Here is an 18,163-nt window from a genome sequence, read left to right on the forward strand (position 1 = left end):
CTTTTGCCTGTCACAGGTAAAAGGCATTGTGGGAAATGTAGTGTCTAACCATCTAGCGCTGGTATTGGCCAACGTGTGACCTTTCACTTGTCACGTGGTTTAAAAACTTGGTGACGATGGCGCGGGAAGTTGTCACGTCGCACACCGCTGCGTTTTAAGTCCGCCAACATCTGTCTACACCTCCTTGGACATCATTAACGACTCCTGGTAGGTAGTTGTAGTTTTTGCCGAAGTGATCATTGTCCGGTTCCGGTGTGCAGCTTGGCTGGGTCCATAAGCGTTGCCGTATCAGAAATTTCTCTTAACTATCATTACAGACCACAAAGCTTCCGGTTAGTTTTGTGTTTGTTTTTTTGTTGTTGTTGTTTTTTGGTCAATTAGCCTTGTAGTTAAAACACCGTGTTATTTTTCCCTCCCAGAAACCATGAATGTGTTGGAGGTGAAGTTCATCGGTGATGAAGATGCTCTGGAGCACATCGTGGACAAACAGGAGGGTATGGACGACAGTTCGCGCATGCGAATATGGCATCTCTGTCTGTGGCCGCTTCACCCAAGTCCTAACAAGTGTCTGACTGTACTTTCACATCGTCGAGCAGGTGTGCAGAGCAGCGATGGGGGCATTCAGAAGATGGTGACTTTGAAGATTCCAGCTGGACGACGGGCCAGAGAGGCTCCAGAACAGGATGGGGATGAAAACGGACATCTGGATGAACAGAAGTACATTCAGGCTCTCGGGACAGACAACACAGAAGGTTGGCTCCCAGCTGACCTGCTGACTGACTGACTGCATCCTGCCAGGGTCACTATGCTCAATTTGAATAGATGTGAAACACTGAAGGATGTGCATGACATGGAATTTTCCCTTGATGTGGGCAGATGATGAGGATGGAGTGTCCAGAGTGGCCGGAGCCTCAATTTTCACCTTTCAGAAAGTCAAACGGGGACACAGCATGGCTCAGACAGGTGAGAGCCTCTATGATTTATACATGACGTACAAACACACCTGCGTTGTACTGAATTACTTCACTAGATTCCAAGATATTGATACCTCTCGGTGCCTGCGCACCTTTGTGTTACTATGCTTAGCAAGCGAGTTAGCTCGGACCCCTGCAAAATCTGTGACCTTCAGCACCGACACTGAACCCTCCACTCCAACCAGAACAGGCCGCAGTAAGCTCAGCCAACACTCTTCATTTCTTGTTGTTGTTGTTGTAATTCTTCAAATCCTTTCACACATCAGTTAAACTTTGTCTCCTTTCCCTCCCTTTTAGAGCAGAGAGGAGTCAACAGGACACCTCAGAGGGTGAGTTTTCAAAGACCGTCTTTCTTGCACCACATGTTTTCATTTATTTTAATTTATCTGAACGTAGCCTTAGTTTATTATTTGTTGCGGTAAATTGACCAAGCTTTTTTTCCTTTTTTCTTTTTTAACAGAAGAAGAAGGTTCAGTTCGTCTCCACAACACCGCATAGACTCAGAAAGAGGCTGACGAGTGAGTTCAACATGGTGCAACAACAGCATTAGTGTTTTATAAAGTCAAACCTGGTGTGTGACATAAATATCTTCAATCCTGGAAGCTCCCAGCCTCCGATCGGACAGCGACAGCGAGCTGTCTGCCTCAGGCTCTGAGGAAGAAGAGGACGACGACGACAATGATGATGATAGAGAGGACGAGGAACAGAAAGAAAAGAAGGAGAACAAGGAGAATGCGAAGGTTGTGAGAACACCTAGTAAAGGATTATCTGCAGCTCTCTACAAAACTCCAGCCAAGAAGAGCAAGAGCGGAGCCGAACCCCTCACTCAGACCAATTTGGTGGAGGAGTATTTTGAAGCCCACAGCAGCTCCAAGGTCCTGACGTCAGACCGAACTCTGGAGCGTTTACACACCCCTAAACTAGACAGGGTCAGTAAATGAATATCGTGGATTTAAATGCATTAGATTGTGTATTGTGTCGTGCGAAATGTGACTCTGACTCTTGTGTGCACAGGAAACGCTTGTTCAGCTTTTAGAAGGTAAACCCTCCTGTTACTCTGAAGAGATTGGGCAGCTCCACGACAAACACAAAAAGCACTTTAGCAAATGGATGTTGCAGTTACAGTGAGTTAGATTCTTTCTTAGTATAACGCTGGAGGCCGTCTGTGGAAACGCCAGAGTGTCTCTGTGTTTGAAGGTTGGGATTCAGTGTGCTGGTCTACGGTCTGGGCAGCAAGAAGGCTCTTCTGGAGGACTTCAGGGTGACTCACTTGGCTCAAGACATTCACCTGGTGGTCAATGGATTCTTCCCCTCCATCACACTTAAATCAGTCAGTATGAGGGACAAAAACTTTAGTTTGAGACCAGATTAAACTTGGAAAAGTTGGACTGTCTTATGATATACTTTTATTTCAGATTTTAAACTCTCTGACGTGTGAAGTTCTGGAACACGAGGGCAGTTTCCGGACACCCTCAGACCAGATCCTGTTCATCAGCAAGACCCTCGGAGACAGTCAGTATTTACACTGCAGTTTATAGGTTTTAAATTTGTTTGGATCGTTAAGGTTTCTAACTACTGCATCCTCACAGGCCCTGATCTCCACGTGTACCTAATAATTCATAATATTGATGGACTGATGTTACGAGGTGAGAAGACCCAGAATGCTTTGGGACAACTGGCATCCCTGCCCAACCTGCACTTGGTGGCTTCTATTGATCACATAAACGGTCCATTAGGTGAGTGTACACTGTTATGCACCCCTTTTTTTAAAAAAAAATAATAATAAACAACTGCATCCTCGCTGATTTCCCTTGTGTGTCCTACAGTGTGGGACCAGTTTCAGCAGAGCCAGTTTAACTGGCTGTGGTGGGAGTGTGTGACGTTCCAGCATTATGCAGAGGAGACGTCATATGAAAACTCACTCCTGGTGCAGCAGACTGGCGCTCTCGCCTTGTCCTCCCTCACACATGTGCTGCGGAGCTTAACACCCAATGCACGGTAATGAGTCGGGCCACAAGTCTCAGCCGCGTGCGTGCGTGCGTGCGTGCGTGCGTGCGTGCGTGCGTGCGTGCGTGCGTGCGTGCGTGCGTGCGTGCGTGCGTGCGTGCGTGCGTGTGGTTGGCTGACTCACATTTATTATTTGTTTGTTTTCTTGCACCTGCAGAGGAATCTTCAAACTCTTGGTGAAATTTCAGCTGGAGAATAAAGATAACCCTTCATACACAGGTAAACATTGATCAAGTAATGAAGGTCCCTTATTGTGCAAAATTACATTTGTCAATGTCTAGTTTCCAATCTAATGACAGCAGGCCATTAGATTGAAAACTCATGAGAAAACTCCATGAAAAGAAGAAAAACAGGCAACTGAAAACGCTTTGGTGCAAACAAGTGAACAAACAAACAATAACAAAACAAGGAATAAAATTATCTGATATAATCTGATTTAAGCATCTTTAACACCTGGACTGTCCTGCCTGTCAGATCTTCTTCTTTTGACTGCTCCTCTTTTCCAAAATTGTGTTCAAATACAATGTTCTTCATGTTGTCCCTTTCAAACACAGCTCTTCTCTTCTAAGACATGAACACTACAGGCTGTCCCAAAAAATTGTTAATCATTTTAAAAGCAATTATCCTTAAAACTACTAAGGCTAGCTCAATGAAATTGAACAGTTTAGGTGTTGAACATCATAAGTTTATTATGGGACCAATTTCATAAGTTTTCAATATTCCAAGACGCAAAATTACTTCTCTTTGGGAGTGAACGGCATGGCTCGACCTGAAAACATAACAAAAATAAAACATTAAATATAAAATCTTGATCTCTTTGTACACATCTTTTCAAAATTTGAGGTTATTTCAACAAGAATTGCCAAAATTATTGGCCTGCCAATTTCTTTTGGGGACACCCTGTGCTTTACCATTACAACATTTTAATTCTTCTTTACAGGATTGTCTTTCCAGGATTTCTACCAGCGTTGCAGAGAGGCCTTCCTGGTGAACTCTGACCTCACACTGAGAACTCAGCTGACGGAGTTTAAAGATCACAAACTGATCCGTACACGCAAGGTGAAACCCTGTTTCATGTCAGAATTTCTCTCATTCAGTAGCAACGCACTCTGCACAGATCCCCACTTACATCTGTTTCCCACGATTCCATAGGGTGCAGATGGAGTGGAGTACCTGCTTGTAGCCGTGGACACAAACACACTAATGGATTTCTTGGACAATGAAGAAGCTGAATGAGAACTGCAACAATTAGTGGATAAATAATTTTGTCACTGGGGAAAACTGCAGTGGGCAACTGTTGTGGTGGTACATGTTTAGCAGGAAGCTCAAATATTTGCCAAATCCAGCTGGACAATGATCAAGTATATAACAGAAGGCTACGGATTTGTCTCACTTCTTCATTCTTCGTTCTTCATTGACTGACTTTAACAGAAAACTGATATTTTGGTTGAGACAGGTGGCATCAAATAACATGAACCCATTTACAACTGATAAACTAAAGACATGGAGCCTAGCTTGCAGCTCACGCAGTGCCAACTGAATCTGCTAATTGATGCTATTGTCACTTTTCCATCATTTGTTTGGATTTATACAAATAAAATCAAGACTCTTGGGTGAAAACTTCAAAAGGTTCACCTCTTTATTTACATTAAATTGATTTAATCTTAGCAAAATATACATTCTCTTGTTCTTACAAGGCAGTTAGGCATGCTATAGTCAAAGGAAATGAAATGACTCCATATTGCTGTACATGTGACAACAGAATAACATCCACAAATGACTAAAGTGTGGTTAAATGTCATGCATGCAAAAATTAGTGGACATTTACTTTGTGAAAACTTGTAGGCCACTCCAAAAAAGTGAAGTCAATGCAGAGTTCCCTTCAATGTGCAATCTAATACATGCCACTGATTGCAACATCTTGCCTCTTTTCATTATTGGTTTCATTTGATATTTAACACACATCCTGTTACATTTTGTAGATATTCAGACAAAAAGTGTAAGAGGTGCACAGTGTATCCTGGCTTTCTGAATCTGATCCATTTAGGAAAGAATTGTAACAATATGATTACTCTTGGGCCTGTTTAATGCAATGTGGTGGCTCATGAGGCAGTGTGTCATATCAACAGTGACTTTGCATTTGACTGCAATCCCCAAATGCAAGGTTTTGGTTAAACATGGGAAGAAGAGTGACGGGAGATGCTATGAAACACTTCAATGCTGGATGTCCGCACTTCTCTCCGTATACAGTGAGTCAGTGAACGTCTCTGAGTCCACCGTGTAAGTCTGGAGCCGGTTTTGAGTGGCTGTGTGAACTACTCTGAGATCCTCTTCATCCAAATCCCTCAGCAGCAAAAGGATTGCATCCAGGGTGTGAGACTGAAAGTTAACACAGTTTTCAATACATCATCAGTCAGTGAAAGTGGAAAAACAGAAACATTAATTATTTTTGTAGTAGTACAGCACAATATTGTTAGCTGCAGGAAAGTACCTTTCTTAGAGGAGGTCTGTGCTCTCTCGTTGATGGAGAGGACAGAGATGAGAACTTCTCTCTGGAGAGGGGCTTCATGCCCAGCTCCTCACGTAATTTGCTATGTAAAAGGAAAATGATTTGAATGAGGGTTTTTTTTGCATTTTACTGCCAATGTATGTTTACAAAACTTACTTTGTCTCTTCCATGTTGTAGTTCAGAGGGTCATTCTCCATTTCTGCATCTTGAATTCCATTTGTGGAAGTTTGTTTTGGTAAACTGTTTGGCAGAGCGGTGACCTCTTCACCCTCTGTCAGGGCCTGTGCAACCTCTTCCTCTGTCACAACTGCAAACGAAGGAGGTACCGGTCATGTAGGTGTTCTTGCAGACAGGAACGAAGCCCATTAAAAAAACAACAACACTACACTCCCACCTTGGTTGTCGAGCTTCTGTAGGCGAGGCAAGCAGCGCAGCACGGTAAGGCGATACTGGTTGGGGTCCTTTCCACAACAGGGGTTCTCAGCCAACCACAGAATTCTGAGACGTGTGAGTGGACGCAAATGAGAAAGCTCGGAGAGCGATGGAATTGCATTTCTCCTGAGGTAGAGCTCACACAGAGACAGACAGCCGGCCAGAGGAGAGAGAGAAGTGATGCTGTTGACACTACAGAGGGGGAGGGAGGAACATTCATGCATAGTCAATTAGGCTCAACACGATCTGTGTGATAGATAGATAGATAGATAGATAGATAGATAGATAGAGACGGAGAGAATGTCAGTGTATTAACCAACCTGAGTGTCAACACCTCAATGTTTGCCATTTGAGAGAATATAGAAATCTGGAATAGAGTGAAGGGGATATTGAATCAATTCATACAAATTTAGGTTTTTAAACCAATTCAATAATTTAGTTCAAGTCAGTGTAATGTTAAAATTTTGCAAGAGAGTGCAAAAGTATCTGTTTCACTACTTACATCGGTCAGGTTGCATCCCCTGAAAAGATTCAGTGCAAAATCATGTTATCACAAACAATAAATAAATCGTAAAAGTTTGAGATTGGATCAACACAGGTGTGGAAAAAATATCAAGAAGACTTACTAAAATGCTAAACATGAAGATAGCACTTACCAGCAGTTTAGTTTCTTCACGCTCTCCAAGTCAGAGGCCTTCGCTTTAGCCAGAACCAGTTTTCGTGTCAGCTTCATAGCGCATCGACTTCAAATCACAAACAACACTTTAATTCGTTATATGTTGACAAGCGAGCTGGACCTCATTGCGACGAGATAATTGAACAAACGTTTCCGTGGAGCAGCGATGATGTTTACGTCCGCCATGAAACACGCATGCGCATACGGGCCAAGCGTCCTTAGTTACCGTTTGGCATCGTCTTTACTGTTAAAACTTCCATAAAAAAAAAGATCTGATTATTTTTATTTTAAAATGCACCTTATATATATATTTTTTTTAGGATAACTACATTTTCTTGTTCTTGTTTCCCACCATTTCTGTCAGAGAATTCATCAAATACTCAAAGTCCCACAATGCTGCGTAATCGACGGTAGTAAATCGCGCCTGCGCAGTAAGCAATCCCTCTTTGGATCCGCGTCTCCACTGAAACGATGGTGAGGCTAAACTGTCCGCCTAGCAATCCATGTTAATCCAACATAAACTGACATCTAAATGGCAACATCATATGCGAACAAAGTTCAAAATACCTGTGTTCATCGTACCCGAGTTGTAGTTGTGTTGGATGTGTATGTTTGTTCAAGCAAGAACGATGATTTTATGTCCTACGGAGACAGTAATGGCTGCCACCATTGCTAAACACAGTTCCCTGTTGCCGGGCGAGTTTGTAGCTTTAGCCTGTGCTTGCCGGTGGATTCTGTCACCCTATGGATTTAAATTCTTAAAAGTGAATGTGCAAAGAGTGTAGGTGGTTATGTCAAACAATGTTTGGGAATTGACAAATTCTACTAATGCTAGGTGGTTAGCATCCAGAAACTAGATGGTGCTAACTGCTTGGACCCAAACGGCTTCGCTCCTGTCATTTTTTTATTTATTTTTTTCGTCATGTAAGTGCATGTTGCGTGTTCGTTCCGTCTTTGCCCTGGGTTTTGACATAACATCTAGAGTTTTACCTCATCCAGTACTCTTAATAAAGCCAAAGACACTCAACGTAGAAAGGCTAACCTGCAGCCACTGGACTGGGTTTTGCTATCTTGAAGCTAAAGGCTCCTTCAAGGAGCCTTTTGGATGGGAGGCGTCAAGATACCAAAATCAGCCCAGTTGCCCCAACTTAACCTTCATACACATTAAGATGATCTGGACGACTGAGAACCTTCACAGGCTGAAGACGCTTGTTCGCAGCACTACTGTCAAATATGGGTGGCTCCAAACTGCCGTGTCATTTAAATAGATGCCTGAGTTCATGCCTGATGCCTGACATTGTTTATGTCTGCAGGCCAAGCGCACCAAGAAGGTGGGGATCGTTGGTAAATATGGCACGCGTTACGGCGCGTCGCTGAGGAAGATGGTGAAGAAAATTGAAATCTCCCAGCACGCCAAATACACCTGCTCTTTCTGTGGCAAGGTAAGGACCCTCACGGATTGCTGGAATGTGGGTGTAATTAAATGCCTGCCCTCTAATTTTGGTGTTCACAATTAATTATGATGGACTTGTATTTCCAGACTAAAATGAAGAGGAGGGCCGTCGGTATCTGGCACTGTGGGTCCTGCAAGAAGACTGTTGCTGGAGGTGCATGGACGTACAAGTAAGTTTGTTTTGCTGTATATGCAGAAACTTAAACTTGATCATTTACTTGTTTTTGGACTGCTGTGTCCTGTCAACAAATTCCGCAAATGTCATGCGTTGTAGTTATGTATGTAAACTCCTTAATGATTGCAGTGGTTGAGCTGAAACCGCAGCTGGTGTTTACCAAAAGTTAGATGCAGTATCAAATTTGATTAAAGTCTAAATGCAACAAGGCGTTCAATCTGTAGCATACAGATTCATACTATTTACAGAATACTTAATCATGGGGAAATTTTAAGAAAATTCCTTAAAATTAATACTCTGATTAGAGCATCAAGTTGGTAATTCTGTAGCTGCTTCTTTTTTCTACACCAAGCTAAATCAAACAGGAATTCATTGTATATTGCTAAGACACGTCTTTGAGCTTCCATAATGTACAACAGCTTGTGATAACGTTGAATGGCGGAGGGGGACTCTCTTCAGTTTCCAAAATGATACTTGATACTTACTATGTTTTCTTTTTCAGCACAACTTCTGCTGTCACAGTCAAGTCTGCAATCAGAAGACTGAAGGAGTTGAAGGACCAGTAATCCATGTGTGGACTTTTTCTATAATTTAACCGACTGGACATGGCCACAAGACCGGATAATAAAAGTCTGGAACGGAATTCCTTGTTTGTCTTTCTGTCACAGCTTTGCACAACATTGCAGTTTACAACAACATGATCTGTTATCCCATCGGCTACAAGCATCAAAATTCTAGTGGTAGTAATCCAATAGCTGTGGAGTTTTAATTCAATAGGGTGGAAATCCAGAACTAGTAACCTAGGAATTAAGTTTTAAAATGGAGCCTGAAATCTGGAAAAATTACATTTAAAAAATATATATATATATATAATTTTTTTTTTTTTTTTTTTTCAAGCAAAATGTAATTTATTTACAACGCTTGAGTGTCTTTGAAGGTAAAGCTGGTAGAATGCTGGGAATGTCTGTCATATAATTTAGTAAACATTAAAGAATACTGCTTATGGATAAGGTATGTTTCAAATACTGATTTTAATGTCTAAAGTGTGTCTAACAACACATTTAATATTTAATTAGAATATACAAACAGAAAAGTCAGGATCTCACAGATGACAAAAACAAGCTGGGTACAACAATAGAAAACCCAAACTGAAAGGTCAGTTCCAGGTAAATAAGATGGGTACATTATGCAGCATAGTCAAATGGGGAGGAGACCCAGAAGAAGAGAAATGCGGTTGAGTTTGAACTCCTTCTGCACTTTTTTCATTTCAAACAAGACCCCACAACAATAGTTTTGTATTTTTAAACAGGACCGACAGCAGTGAGTAACCGCAAGATATGAAAGAATCTTTAAGACTGCCTTTGTACTGCAATTCTAACTGGGTGTCTGAAAGTACGCTGTGCTTCAATTGAAACTTGCTATCAAGATCCAATCCAGACCAATTAGTGGGCACAAATAATGTTTTAAAAAAATCTAGCAGTTGAATCTTGCCAATGGTGCAACGCAAGGGGGAGGAGGCAAGCAACTGATACAAGACACGCCCACTCTGTGCTCGTCGTGTCGATGTGCTAATCCAGTTCACTCTGCGGGGTCCACAATACACAAGTATGGCGGCGTCCAGTGTTTTTAAACCGGGTTTGTTCAAACATAAGGTTGCAGTAGTCACGGGTGGAGGCACCGGTATCGGAAAGGCCATCGCCGCGGAGCTGCTGGAGCTGGGTGGGTGAAACTGTGGCTTTTAATCGCTCTCGGTGCTTACCGACCGACTGTTTTCAGTGCACTAGAAGGGCCAAGTGAACTTCGACACACATACAAGGAAAGCCAGAGCGCCAGGGACCTCGCTCTTCAGTGCACACTGCACACACCGTATGGTTTCACAACATCAAAATGATGTGCGGTTTTAAACGTTAGCAGAGCAGTCAATGTAGCTAAAAAAAAAAATCTAATCAACGTGTGTCATTGATTCGACGTGGGCATACAAAGTTATTCGTTTATTTGCATGGTCTCAAAATCCTTGGTCGCATAATTTGCTGTGACACCATGTCAGAGAAACGCTCTTTCTGTTTTAATATTGATTAATATAAGAACAGCTACGTCCCGAACAATAATTTCATTGCGTGTTACGAGTAGTTTCCACTGACGGATGGTGGTGCTTGGTAGACATGTGTTACCTAATTATAACCTAATAAATGTCCTCAGTTGTTACTTAATTTCACTCAGAAACAGCAAACGCTGCCTAATAATCTGATAATGTCTGATCTCTATTCTGCCCTTAGGTTGCAATGTAGTCATCTCCAGTAGAAACACAGGTAGGCTGGAGGCAGCAGCCCTGGAGATGAGACAAAAGATCCTTGTATCTAGTCCTGCTTCTGTCACTCCTCTCCAGTGTAACATCAGGAATGAAAATGAGGTGCGGATTCCTTCACATTTAGTCCCCTGAACCTCATCCTTTTCAGTCTACAATAACCATGGTGTCCCGTTATGAATCCTTGTGTGAGGCAGGTAAAAGACCTTGTGTCATCTGTGCTGAAGCAGTATGGCAGGATCGACTTTCTGGTAAACAATGGTGGTGGTCAGTTTTCTAGCCCAGCGGAGAACATGTCTTCAAAAGGCTGGAAGGCTGTGATTGATACCAACCTGACTGGAACGTTTCACTGCTGCCAAGCTGGTAAGCTGCAGACTGGTAACATGCTTTATGGGTGTTTGCTAAAGTGCTCTACGAGGTGACTTGCTGTTGCTGTGCAAACACAGTGTACACCGGCTGGATGAAGGAGCATGGCGGTGTGATCGTGAACATTATTGCTGACATGTGGAAAGGCTTTCCTGGGATGTCGTGAGTAGAAATGTCCACCAAAGATGCAAGCATTTTACATGTTTTCCTGATTGTAAAAAAACAAACAAACTATTGTATTCTCCCCGACAGTCACACAGGAGCTGCAAGAGCTGCTGTGGATAACTTGACAAAGAGTCTGGCTATTGAATGGGCAGCCTCAGGTGTACGAATTAATTCTGTTGCGCCGGTGGGTAGACATTTTGGCAGAGTTCGAGATCCATTAAATTGTTTGGTCTTTTCAGATGTGTGCATTTGTTTGGTTGCAGGGCACAATCTTTTCCAAAACTGCAATGGAGAACTACAAGGAGCTTGGTCCAAGTCTATTCAAGAGCTCTGTTTCGTATAGCCCTGCAAAGAGGCTGGGTGTACCAGAGGAGGTGTGTAACAGCTCAGTGGAGTTTTGTCTTTCTGCAAGTTAAAATTTTCTGAAAAGCTAATGTGTAATGGAGGTGACCCTGTGTCATTGCAAATGGTCATTATAAAGCACCTGTGTGTGTGTGCGTTGTTTTTCTGAATTGGGTGTCTCTGTTTAGATCTCCTCAGCAGTGTGTTTCCTGCTCTCTCCTGGTGCCTCCTTCATCTCCGGTGCCACCTTGAAGGTTGATGCAGGACAGAGTCTCTACCATTCAATGTGGGACATACCAGGTACATAAATCTTGCCATTGCACCCACTCTTAACCTGTAAACATTTAATTATAATACATCTTATCCCTGTACTGCTCTGTGCTTTTGTCTTTAGACCATGACGCATGGCCGAAAGCACCAGAAGGCGAGAACCTGGAGGCTCTGAAGAACATGCTCAAATCACAAAGCAAACTCTAGTTCCTTTCACATAAACACACGTGCCTGACCAGTTGGCGAAATGGGCATAAGCAATGAGAGAAACGTTCTGGAAGACAAAGATAGATTGTGATACATAATGAATATCTTGTACATAATTATATGATATTTGTAGAAATGTATAGAGATTTTTCAGCGCATTTTGTTGGTTGGACTGAATGGTTAAAAGTAAATAATTTCAAAACAAATTGTACAGATTGAAGTCTTTTTTTTTAAAAAAAAATGTAATTGATTCGAGGGAATGCGACAATGTTTTAATTGTGAGAATATAGTGGTAAATTGCTCCATCTTTTTTGTTTTTTTACTTTTGAGATGTCTAATGTGTTGTGATCATTTCAGAACTGCATGCAAAACTCTTTCTTGAGCTTTACCTCGTTTGGCAGAATTACATGTTTTAAAGTGGAGCTAAAAGATTCATTCACATGGCCAGTAACTTTTGTTGTCGCTCAAAATCTGACAATTGTCAAACATTTGTGAGTAAGTAATAGCATTGGTAGATTTAAAAATGATTACATTTGCAGTTATAATTTTTTATGAATATTCATTAGCCCATACGTTCTGTCAGGTTGAAGGAGTAAGCAGTATTTTTAGTAGGAGAAGGTACATGTTAAATTGCAGTGTAAATGGAAATACCATATGAGATAATAATAATGATTATTATTATTATTATTATTATTATTATTATTATTATTATTATTATTATTATCATTATTATCATTATTAACATCATCATCATCATCATTAGCAGCAGCCGTAGTAGTAGTACTAGTTGTAGTAGTAGTAGTAGTATAAGTATATAGTGGCTTATTTTGTGTTTTGTTTTTACCAGCCGTTACGTCTACGGGAGTGAATAGTATCGCCATATTGTCCCAAATGAGGTGCCGTAGACCTGCCATAAAGTAACTGTCGCAATCCATAGTCCCACAAACAGAGGTCATAACAAGCTATTCAGGTACAGTATTTATTTATTTATCTATTTATTTTTGTCAAACTGTCTACATTTCTGAGGAGAATTGAAGTTGGACTGTCGTGATGAAGAAAACGTCGATGTAAAAATGTGTTTCTGAATTCTCAATAGACGTTTTGTTTCTTTTGCGCGACACAACGCAAATGGCTAGCTTAGAAAACGATCCGTGCCTTGACACAGCAATGTGATCCTACCTCTTACACTTACACCTTTTATCCATAGTTTATGTAAAATACATTCATCAGCATTTTAGTAATTAGTTAGAACCTTCGAATTAATATGTCTGCACGTGTCAGAGATCACTAATAGCATCAACAACAGCTCCAACCGTTGGCCATTTGAAAGTCAGCGGAGCAACTTTTTGGCTTGTACTTATGCCAAGCGAACGTCAAAAATCGCCGATTATGTTTTAAAACGGGTTCATAGAGGAGTGAACGCAATGTGCAATGGAACTCGATCGCTCTTGCTCAGCAATATGAACAGTTTGAGCAACTAACCACGTCGTCCGATCTGGATATTCATGGTTGCTGTATAGTTTAAGTGACAAGACAACAACATTCATTTCATTTGTATATGTCATACACATACTACTTGTTTGTGCATTTAGTGCCACTGTGCACTTCCAGTCCTCGACGGTTTGAGGCAAGTATTGAGGTATTTACATTATCCTCATTTTCTTTTCTTTCTTTTTTGTTAAAAAAATACTTTTTTTTCTTTTCTTTTTTTAAATAAAGCCAAGTAATCCTTCCATATTCTAGGCAATATATCTGGCCAAAACGGAAGTATGGACAGACTTGACAAAAAGAAACAAAAGAATATGACTGTCCTCTCTTTTTCCTAATTAAAAATGCTTATTGTTTAAACTAAATTTTCTTGACAACTGATTATAAACACACATTTTCAATGCATATTTGCAATGAGACCTTCTTTAATGAGATAGGAACATACTACCAGTCCAGTTACAATGAACGCAAAGAAACTTGTTAACGCTGTCTTTATTATTGATCATATAGTGCAGTTCACGATACAGCCCACTGCATGCGGAGTGTGAAAGTGACTAAATTTATCATACTTCAGCATGGGAGGGGACCACGGCCACGGCAAGATGAACATGCCAGACTGGCGTCAGTGGAAGACTGAGGGAACCCCAATGGAGTTCACACAGAAGAGGTTGGCAGCCAGGGGCCTCAAGGATCCATGGGCACGGTCAGTGCATTAACCCGTCTTAAGTGATAAATCTGATTTTTGGAGGAAAAAAAAAATTGGGGGTTTGATTTTTGTTTTTTGTTAATTATCTTTTGCTGGTGCTCTCTCTTTAGAAATGAGGCTTGGAGATACTCGGGTGGCTTTGCTCGTGCTGTGACTTTATCCGAGGTGCTGCTGAAAGGATTCAAGTGGGGCTTTGCCGCCTTTGCTGTTTCTCTGGCTGTGGAGTACGCCCTCTTCCCACCAAAGAAGGGAGGCCACTGATTCACACCACTTTATTTCAAACCAAGATATTGATGGAGTGTAATAGTTATCTGTATTTTCTGTTAATAAAATGCTTGTTGAACCCTCAGAGACCTCTTTTATTCTTTTGACACGGAGGAGCTGTTATTTTTTACTTTGATCAGTGAAGCAGTCAGAATCTTTATTCATTTACGACTGATTAGATAAAGGAGGGTGAAGCTTCATTCTAGTCCTGTTTAGTCTTCCGGCCTAGTTTCCCACAACATAGTCTGAAACATTTGAAAGTCAGCGTGACAAAAACAAGCAGCACGGTAGCCAGCAGCGCCATCACGTCCAGAGAGTGGTACTGGATCCAGTTGAGGTCGTGGACCGCAGCTCTGAGGTGTTTGGCTCCTTTGTGCCGCATCACAAATTCTGTCCAGAAGACTGAGAGGTTGAGTGGGTCGACAGGACGGTCTTTGTGAAGAACTGAGAGCCTTTGCATGGTTTCCTTGTATCTGGACAAAGTGACGGACACAATAACATCAGCAAAATGACAGAATTGAGGAGCTTCTCTTTAATGGCTACCCTTGTCTTCCCCCTCTCACCTGGTGCCATTAATGACATCATTCAACCCTTGCAGGAGAATCTCTGTTGTGATTGAAGTCAAATCCAAGACGATGCCAACTCCTTTACTCGCCATCTTCTGCGCATTGTCCGGCTGATCCCCCCCGACAGGAACCATCACCATGGGAACGGCATGACATATGCCCTCGTAGAGACCATGTGAGCCAGCATGAGTGATGAAAGCTCGCACTCCCGGATGCGCTAGCGGAAGCACACAGAAACATTGGATGTTACAGTGCGCGTGATGCTTTACAATCATGATAGTGTAGAAGAGTCAGGGTGCATCACACAACTGGTTTACGCACCTAAAAGGTCATTCTGTGGCACCCATTCCATTATCTTCACATTTTCTGAGACATTGTCAGGAAGCTTTCCAGTATATCTCCATATTATCTAAGGAAAGGAATGTTATTAAGTCATATAATAATAATTTAATGTGTATTATTCTTATCAGTGCATTGTCGTGCCATGTACCTTCTGAGGAATCTGTCTAAAGGTATCTAGAAAGATGGAAGTTATCTCTTCTGGCATTTCTGATATCGCAGTGCCCAGTGTGAACACGATGAAACCATGATCTCCAGACACCCACTCAGACAAATCCTTCAAACACAAACAGAGAGCTAATTGTGCTGTCTTGTCAAGACCTTTTTTAAAAAATAATAACAATTAAGCACGACGCTGCTCCACCAGCGTCTGAGATGATAAATGATCCAAAATATGTATAACATGGGAGCTTTTGAAGTCATTGCTTACGTCAGGCAGAGGGTTTCTCACATGGCAGTTGAGTCCACCAACCAGTATCGTATTGGGCATGAGGGGACGTGGGACGTCAAAGACTGCGTCAATCCTGTTTAAACAAAATACATTTTTGAAAATTGATAGTTGATTGATTGATACCTTGATTTTTGTCTCTCAGTCGGTTTTGAATCACTTTCTGTTGCAAATGTTTGGTGTAATACTAAACCTGAGGCGCAACAGTACAGGTTTATAGTTGTCTTTGTTGTACAATCCTGTGCAATTGACACCCAACCAATCACACACTTACTGCAAGACATTTGTACAGTTACCTCAGCAGCCAGACGTCAGACTCTGTCAGGACCTCAGCAATGCCCACTTCCTCCCCCAAGAATTGATAGGCAATGTGGTCAAATTCCCAGAACAAAAACTTGCACATCAGAGGCTCCACTAAAGCAACCTACAGGTCAGAGGTATCACAAAACAACTTAATTGCACCAAAGTTATAAGTGCCATAATGACACAGTTAGGATGGCACACACTGATGACTCACATAGCCCTTTTCATGCATAGATGGAAGCAAAAAAAAAACTCTCACCAAAGTGTTGATAGTCCTCTCCCTGAAGGTCATTTTATCTGTGTACCCAGTGAAAAAGCGCGGCACGTATGAGGGAGGAGAAGGGCATCCCGCAGACTTCATATCCAGCAAACACGGAATCCCCCTCAGTAGATTAACAAATGGGAGGCCTGAAAATGGAGCATTGCCAAACAGTACCAAATTAGGCACAGATGTAAAATGACCCAAAACTGTTTAGACAGAGGGCTCACCTAACTTCCGAGCTATTAAGGCACCCGTGGGCACCATGGGGTCCGTCAGGACGGCATCGAAATCCTGCAGAGTAAAAAATGTGCATAAAACAAAGTCCACGTAGCCTTCTTTGTTTATTGTGTATTGTTGTTTATTATTATTATTATTATTGTAATATTATAATATTATTAATATTGTGCTGAACAAATGGTCAATAGTCCAAAATGCTTGTCATCAGTGCCCTAAGGTGCAGTTATCAGGAAAGTGTGTAGCAGCTGCAAAAAGGACAGGACACTCCACTTGGTTCTTGCAAATTTCACGTGATGGTCAATGTAACAAACTCAGACTACAGTAAAGAAAAAAAAAGCAAAGGTTTATGAAAAAAAAATAGGCAAGGAAACAATCCTGACATTTAAGGCACCATACCACTGACCTCATTTTTTTGTATTCTCATTACTTTTCTTTAAAAGGAAAAAAAAAAAGGGAGCCGGTTGTATCTGCTCTGTATTTGTGGGACTCACCTGCTGTGCCAGATGTGAGATGAGACTGGTATTGAACAGTAGGCTCTCCGCAGTAGTCTCGATAAAGGCTTTTATGCTCTGGATTTGTTTGAATCGTTTGCTGACAGTCTCATAGAAAGAAGATTCACTTTTTCGCATCAGATCCTTGTTTTTTTCCAATAGAGATGTGATAGAAGACATTTCATAAGGAACCGGAAAGAACACGGTATCAAAGTGTTTCCCTGGGCCCATTTTCATGCTGATCTCTGGGATCACCACTGTGACCCGGTGACCACGACGGCCCATTTCCTGGGCTACTGCCTTCAAATCTATCCAGTGACTCCCATCCATTGGTATCACTAATAAGTTGCCTTTGAAGTCTGAGGAAGAAGTCGTCTCGCTAGCAGGCATGTTGTGAATGTCTTCAGACTTGTCCATCATTTCCATTTCCTCTGGTTTTGGGTGTTCAGCCTCGGAACCCCTGGTCTTCTCAACAGCGCCATTAACCTGCAGGTCCACGGTTAACAGCAGGAGCACCAAAGCCGTTGTCGTCGTCCACATTGTCCTGGTTCCTCGGCATCGGACGCTCACTTAGTCATACACTTGGTGGAAGGTTTGACAAAGTCAGTCTTGCAAACTCCTCCCCTTCTTCCCTCCCCTACATTCATGTTGTTTGAGCTGCAGCATTGTGTTCAAAGTCCTGGTTACACAGGACTGATAATTGAGTATGTTTATGTAGAAACTAATTAAGTCACAATCCATACAAAATGGCACGGAACAAAGTACATTGTCTGATCCAGCACCACATCTTGTGGTACTTGCCAAATAAGTAACTGGCAGCTAAGCTTTGGGACTGTTTCAACCTTGATGAACACTGCAATGCAGCAAAGCTGCAAGATGTTTATTTTCTTGGTAGCTTAAAAGTGTAATAATAAACTGTGTCTGTCTGTCTGTCTGTCTGTCTGTCTGTCTCCATATGTGAACTGTTGGGATACATTTACCACAGTTAAAGGGGTCTAATCTCCATTAAACCTTTTTTTTTTTTTTTAAAAAATGACACACCCAAGCCAACTGTGCCCTTTTCCCCATTTCTAACCCTGTAGGTGATAAAATCTAATTGTGCAACCATTATGCAAGAGACAGGCTGGCTCAGGGCTTTGTTTAATGAGAAGTGGTGACCTTTACGTCGGCATAAAAAC

At 41.7% G+C, this 18,163-nt stretch overlaps 6 protein-coding genes across 7 annotated transcripts; 4 read left to right on the forward strand and 2 right to left on the reverse strand.

Annotated features, from left to right (window-relative positions):
* The first annotated feature begins 64 nt into the window (after positions 1-64).
* Positions 65-4,609, forward strand: orc2 (origin recognition complex, subunit 2). The gene is made up of 16 exons (XM_076020664.1): positions 65-207; positions 420-494; positions 597-752; positions 877-963; positions 1,087-1,170; positions 1,272-1,303; positions 1,435-1,492; positions 1,578-1,903; positions 1,989-2,098; positions 2,172-2,304; positions 2,390-2,486; positions 2,564-2,710; positions 2,801-2,972; positions 3,139-3,200; positions 3,922-4,040; positions 4,134-4,609. Exons 2-16 carry the CDS (start codon positions 425-427, stop codon positions 4,215-4,217), a joined length of 1,737 nt encoding a protein of 578 aa, XP_075876779.1. The 5' UTR covers positions 65-207; positions 420-424; the 3' UTR covers positions 4,218-4,609.
* Positions 4,607-6,811, reverse strand: cfap410 (cilia and flagella associated protein 410). 2 transcript variants are annotated; one of them, XM_076020668.1, is made up of 7 exons: positions 6,579-6,811; positions 6,425-6,443; positions 6,243-6,289; positions 5,885-5,988; positions 5,647-5,797; positions 5,473-5,572; positions 4,607-5,360 (listed from the first exon to the last, which is right to left on the reverse strand). In XM_076020668.1, the coding sequence occupies exons 1-7, from the start codon at positions 6,653-6,655 to the stop codon at positions 5,196-5,198; spliced, it is 663 nt and encodes a 220-aa protein (XP_075876783.1). In that variant the 5' UTR covers positions 6,656-6,811; the 3' UTR covers positions 4,607-5,195. The 2 variants fall into 2 exon arrangements, with proteins under 2 accessions (XP_075876783.1, XP_075876782.1); XM_076020667.1 differs by having other exon boundaries at positions 5,885-6,114; positions 6,579-6,809.
* Positions 6,812-6,939: 128 nt separating this feature from the next.
* rpl37a (ribosomal protein L37a) lies at positions 6,940-8,869 on the forward strand. Its single transcript, XM_076020670.1, has 4 exons — positions 6,940-7,072; positions 7,912-8,040; positions 8,139-8,221; positions 8,729-8,869. Exons 1-4 carry the CDS (start codon positions 7,070-7,072, stop codon positions 8,790-8,792), a joined length of 279 nt encoding a protein of 92 aa, XP_075876785.1. The 5' UTR covers positions 6,940-7,069; the 3' UTR covers positions 8,793-8,869.
* A 919-nt stretch (positions 8,870-9,788) lies between these two features.
* Positions 9,789-12,087, forward strand: pecr (peroxisomal trans-2-enoyl-CoA reductase). Its single transcript, XM_076020653.1, has 8 exons — positions 9,789-9,945; positions 10,503-10,636; positions 10,729-10,894; positions 10,978-11,059; positions 11,150-11,246; positions 11,326-11,436; positions 11,593-11,704; positions 11,799-12,087. Exons 1-8 carry the CDS (start codon positions 9,834-9,836, stop codon positions 11,879-11,881), a joined length of 897 nt encoding a protein of 298 aa, XP_075876768.1. The 5' UTR covers positions 9,789-9,833; the 3' UTR covers positions 11,882-12,087.
* Positions 12,088-12,710: 623 nt separating this feature from the next.
* ndufb3 (NADH:ubiquinone oxidoreductase subunit B3) lies at positions 12,711-14,424 on the forward strand. The gene is made up of 3 exons (XM_076020661.1): positions 12,711-12,851; positions 13,944-14,072; positions 14,186-14,424. Exons 2-3 carry the CDS (start codon positions 13,945-13,947, stop codon positions 14,334-14,336), a joined length of 279 nt encoding a protein of 92 aa, XP_075876776.1. The 5' UTR covers positions 12,711-12,851; position 13,944; the 3' UTR covers positions 14,337-14,424.
* LOC142884767 (UDP-glucuronosyltransferase 1A1-like) lies at positions 14,129-17,668 on the reverse strand. The gene is made up of 9 exons (XM_076020654.1): positions 16,986-17,668; positions 16,485-16,548; positions 16,255-16,403; positions 15,989-16,116; positions 15,675-15,768; positions 15,396-15,521; positions 15,227-15,314; positions 14,903-15,122; positions 14,129-14,812 (listed from the first exon to the last, which is right to left on the reverse strand). The coding sequence occupies exons 1-9, from the start codon at positions 17,523-17,525 to the stop codon at positions 14,542-14,544; spliced, it is 1,680 nt and encodes a 559-aa protein (XP_075876769.1). The 5' UTR covers positions 17,526-17,668; the 3' UTR covers positions 14,129-14,541.
* Between the last annotated feature and the right edge of the window lie 495 nt (positions 17,669-18,163).

Source organism: Nelusetta ayraudi, unplaced genomic scaffold, assembly GCF_046127955.1.
Source record: "Nelusetta ayraudi isolate G7.1 ecotype Tasmania unplaced genomic scaffold, CSIRO-AGI_Nayr_v1 ptg000011l, whole genome shotgun sequence".
NCBI classification, from domain to species: Eukaryota; Metazoa; Chordata; class Actinopteri; order Tetraodontiformes; family Monacanthidae; genus Nelusetta; species Nelusetta ayraudi.

What these genes read in the sequence shown, in the direction of transcription:
- ndufb3 (XM_076020661.1), top strand. Translation starts at nt 13,945, where the DNA reads ATGGGAGGGGACCACGGCCACGGCAAGATGAACATGCCAGACTGGCGT. An exon ending in CTCAAGGATCCATGGGCACG is followed by an intron (nt 14,073 to 14,185) that starts GTCAGTGCATTA and finishes CTCTCTCTTTAG; the next exon opens with AAATGAGGCTTGGAGATACT.
- LOC142884767 (XM_076020654.1), bottom strand. Translation starts at nt 17,525, where the DNA reads ATGTGGACGACGACAACGGCTTTGGTGCTCCTGCTGTTAACCGTGGAC. An exon ending in AGAGGACTATCAACACTTTG is followed by an intron (nt 16,117 to 16,254) that starts GTGAGAGTTTTT and finishes TCTGACCTGTAG; the next exon opens with GTTGCTTTAGTGGAGCCTCT. An exon ending in TTAGACAGATTCCTCAGAAG is followed by an intron (nt 15,315 to 15,395) that starts GTACATGGCACG and finishes TCCTTTCCTTAG; the next exon opens with ATAATATGGAGATATACTGG.
- orc2 (XM_076020664.1), top strand. Translation starts at nt 425, where the DNA reads ATGAATGTGTTGGAGGTGAAGTTCATCGGTGATGAAGATGCTCTGGAG. An exon ending in ACTCAGAAAGAGGCTGACGA is followed by an intron (nt 1,493 to 1,577) that starts GTGAGTTCAACA and finishes CAATCCTGGAAG; the next exon opens with CTCCCAGCCTCCGATCGGAC. An exon ending in ACACCCCTAAACTAGACAGG is followed by an intron (nt 1,904 to 1,988) that starts GTCAGTAAATGA and finishes TTGTGTGCACAG; the next exon opens with GAAACGCTTGTTCAGCTTTT.
- cfap410 (XM_076020667.1), bottom strand. Translation starts at nt 6,655, where the DNA reads ATGAAGCTGACACGAAAACTGGTTCTGGCTAAAGCGAAGGCCTCTGAC. An exon ending in ACAGAAGCTCGACAACCAAG is followed by an intron (nt 5,798 to 5,884) that starts GTGGGAGTGTAG and finishes CTTCGTTTGCAG; the next exon opens with TTGTGACAGAGGAAGAGGTT. An exon ending in ACAGACCTCCTCTAAGAAAG is followed by an intron (nt 5,361 to 5,472) that starts GTACTTTCCTGC and finishes GTTAACTTTCAG; the next exon opens with TCTCACACCCTGGATGCAAT.
- rpl37a (XM_076020670.1), top strand. An exon ending in CCTGCTCTTTCTGTGGCAAG is followed by an intron (nt 8,041 to 8,138) that starts GTAAGGACCCTC and finishes TTGTATTTCCAG; the next exon opens with ACTAAAATGAAGAGGAGGGC. An exon ending in GGAGGTGCATGGACGTACAA is followed by an intron (nt 8,222 to 8,728) that starts GTAAGTTTGTTT and finishes TTTCTTTTTCAG; the next exon opens with CACAACTTCTGCTGTCACAG.
- pecr (XM_076020653.1), top strand. Translation starts at nt 9,834, where the DNA reads ATGGCGGCGTCCAGTGTTTTTAAACCGGGTTTGTTCAAACATAAGGTT. An exon ending in AAAGGCTTTCCTGGGATGTC is followed by an intron (nt 11,060 to 11,149) that starts GTGAGTAGAAAT and finishes TCTCCCCGACAG; the next exon opens with TCACACAGGAGCTGCAAGAG. An exon ending in TTCAATGTGGGACATACCAG is followed by an intron (nt 11,705 to 11,798) that starts GTACATAAATCT and finishes TTTTGTCTTTAG; the next exon opens with ACCATGACGCATGGCCGAAA.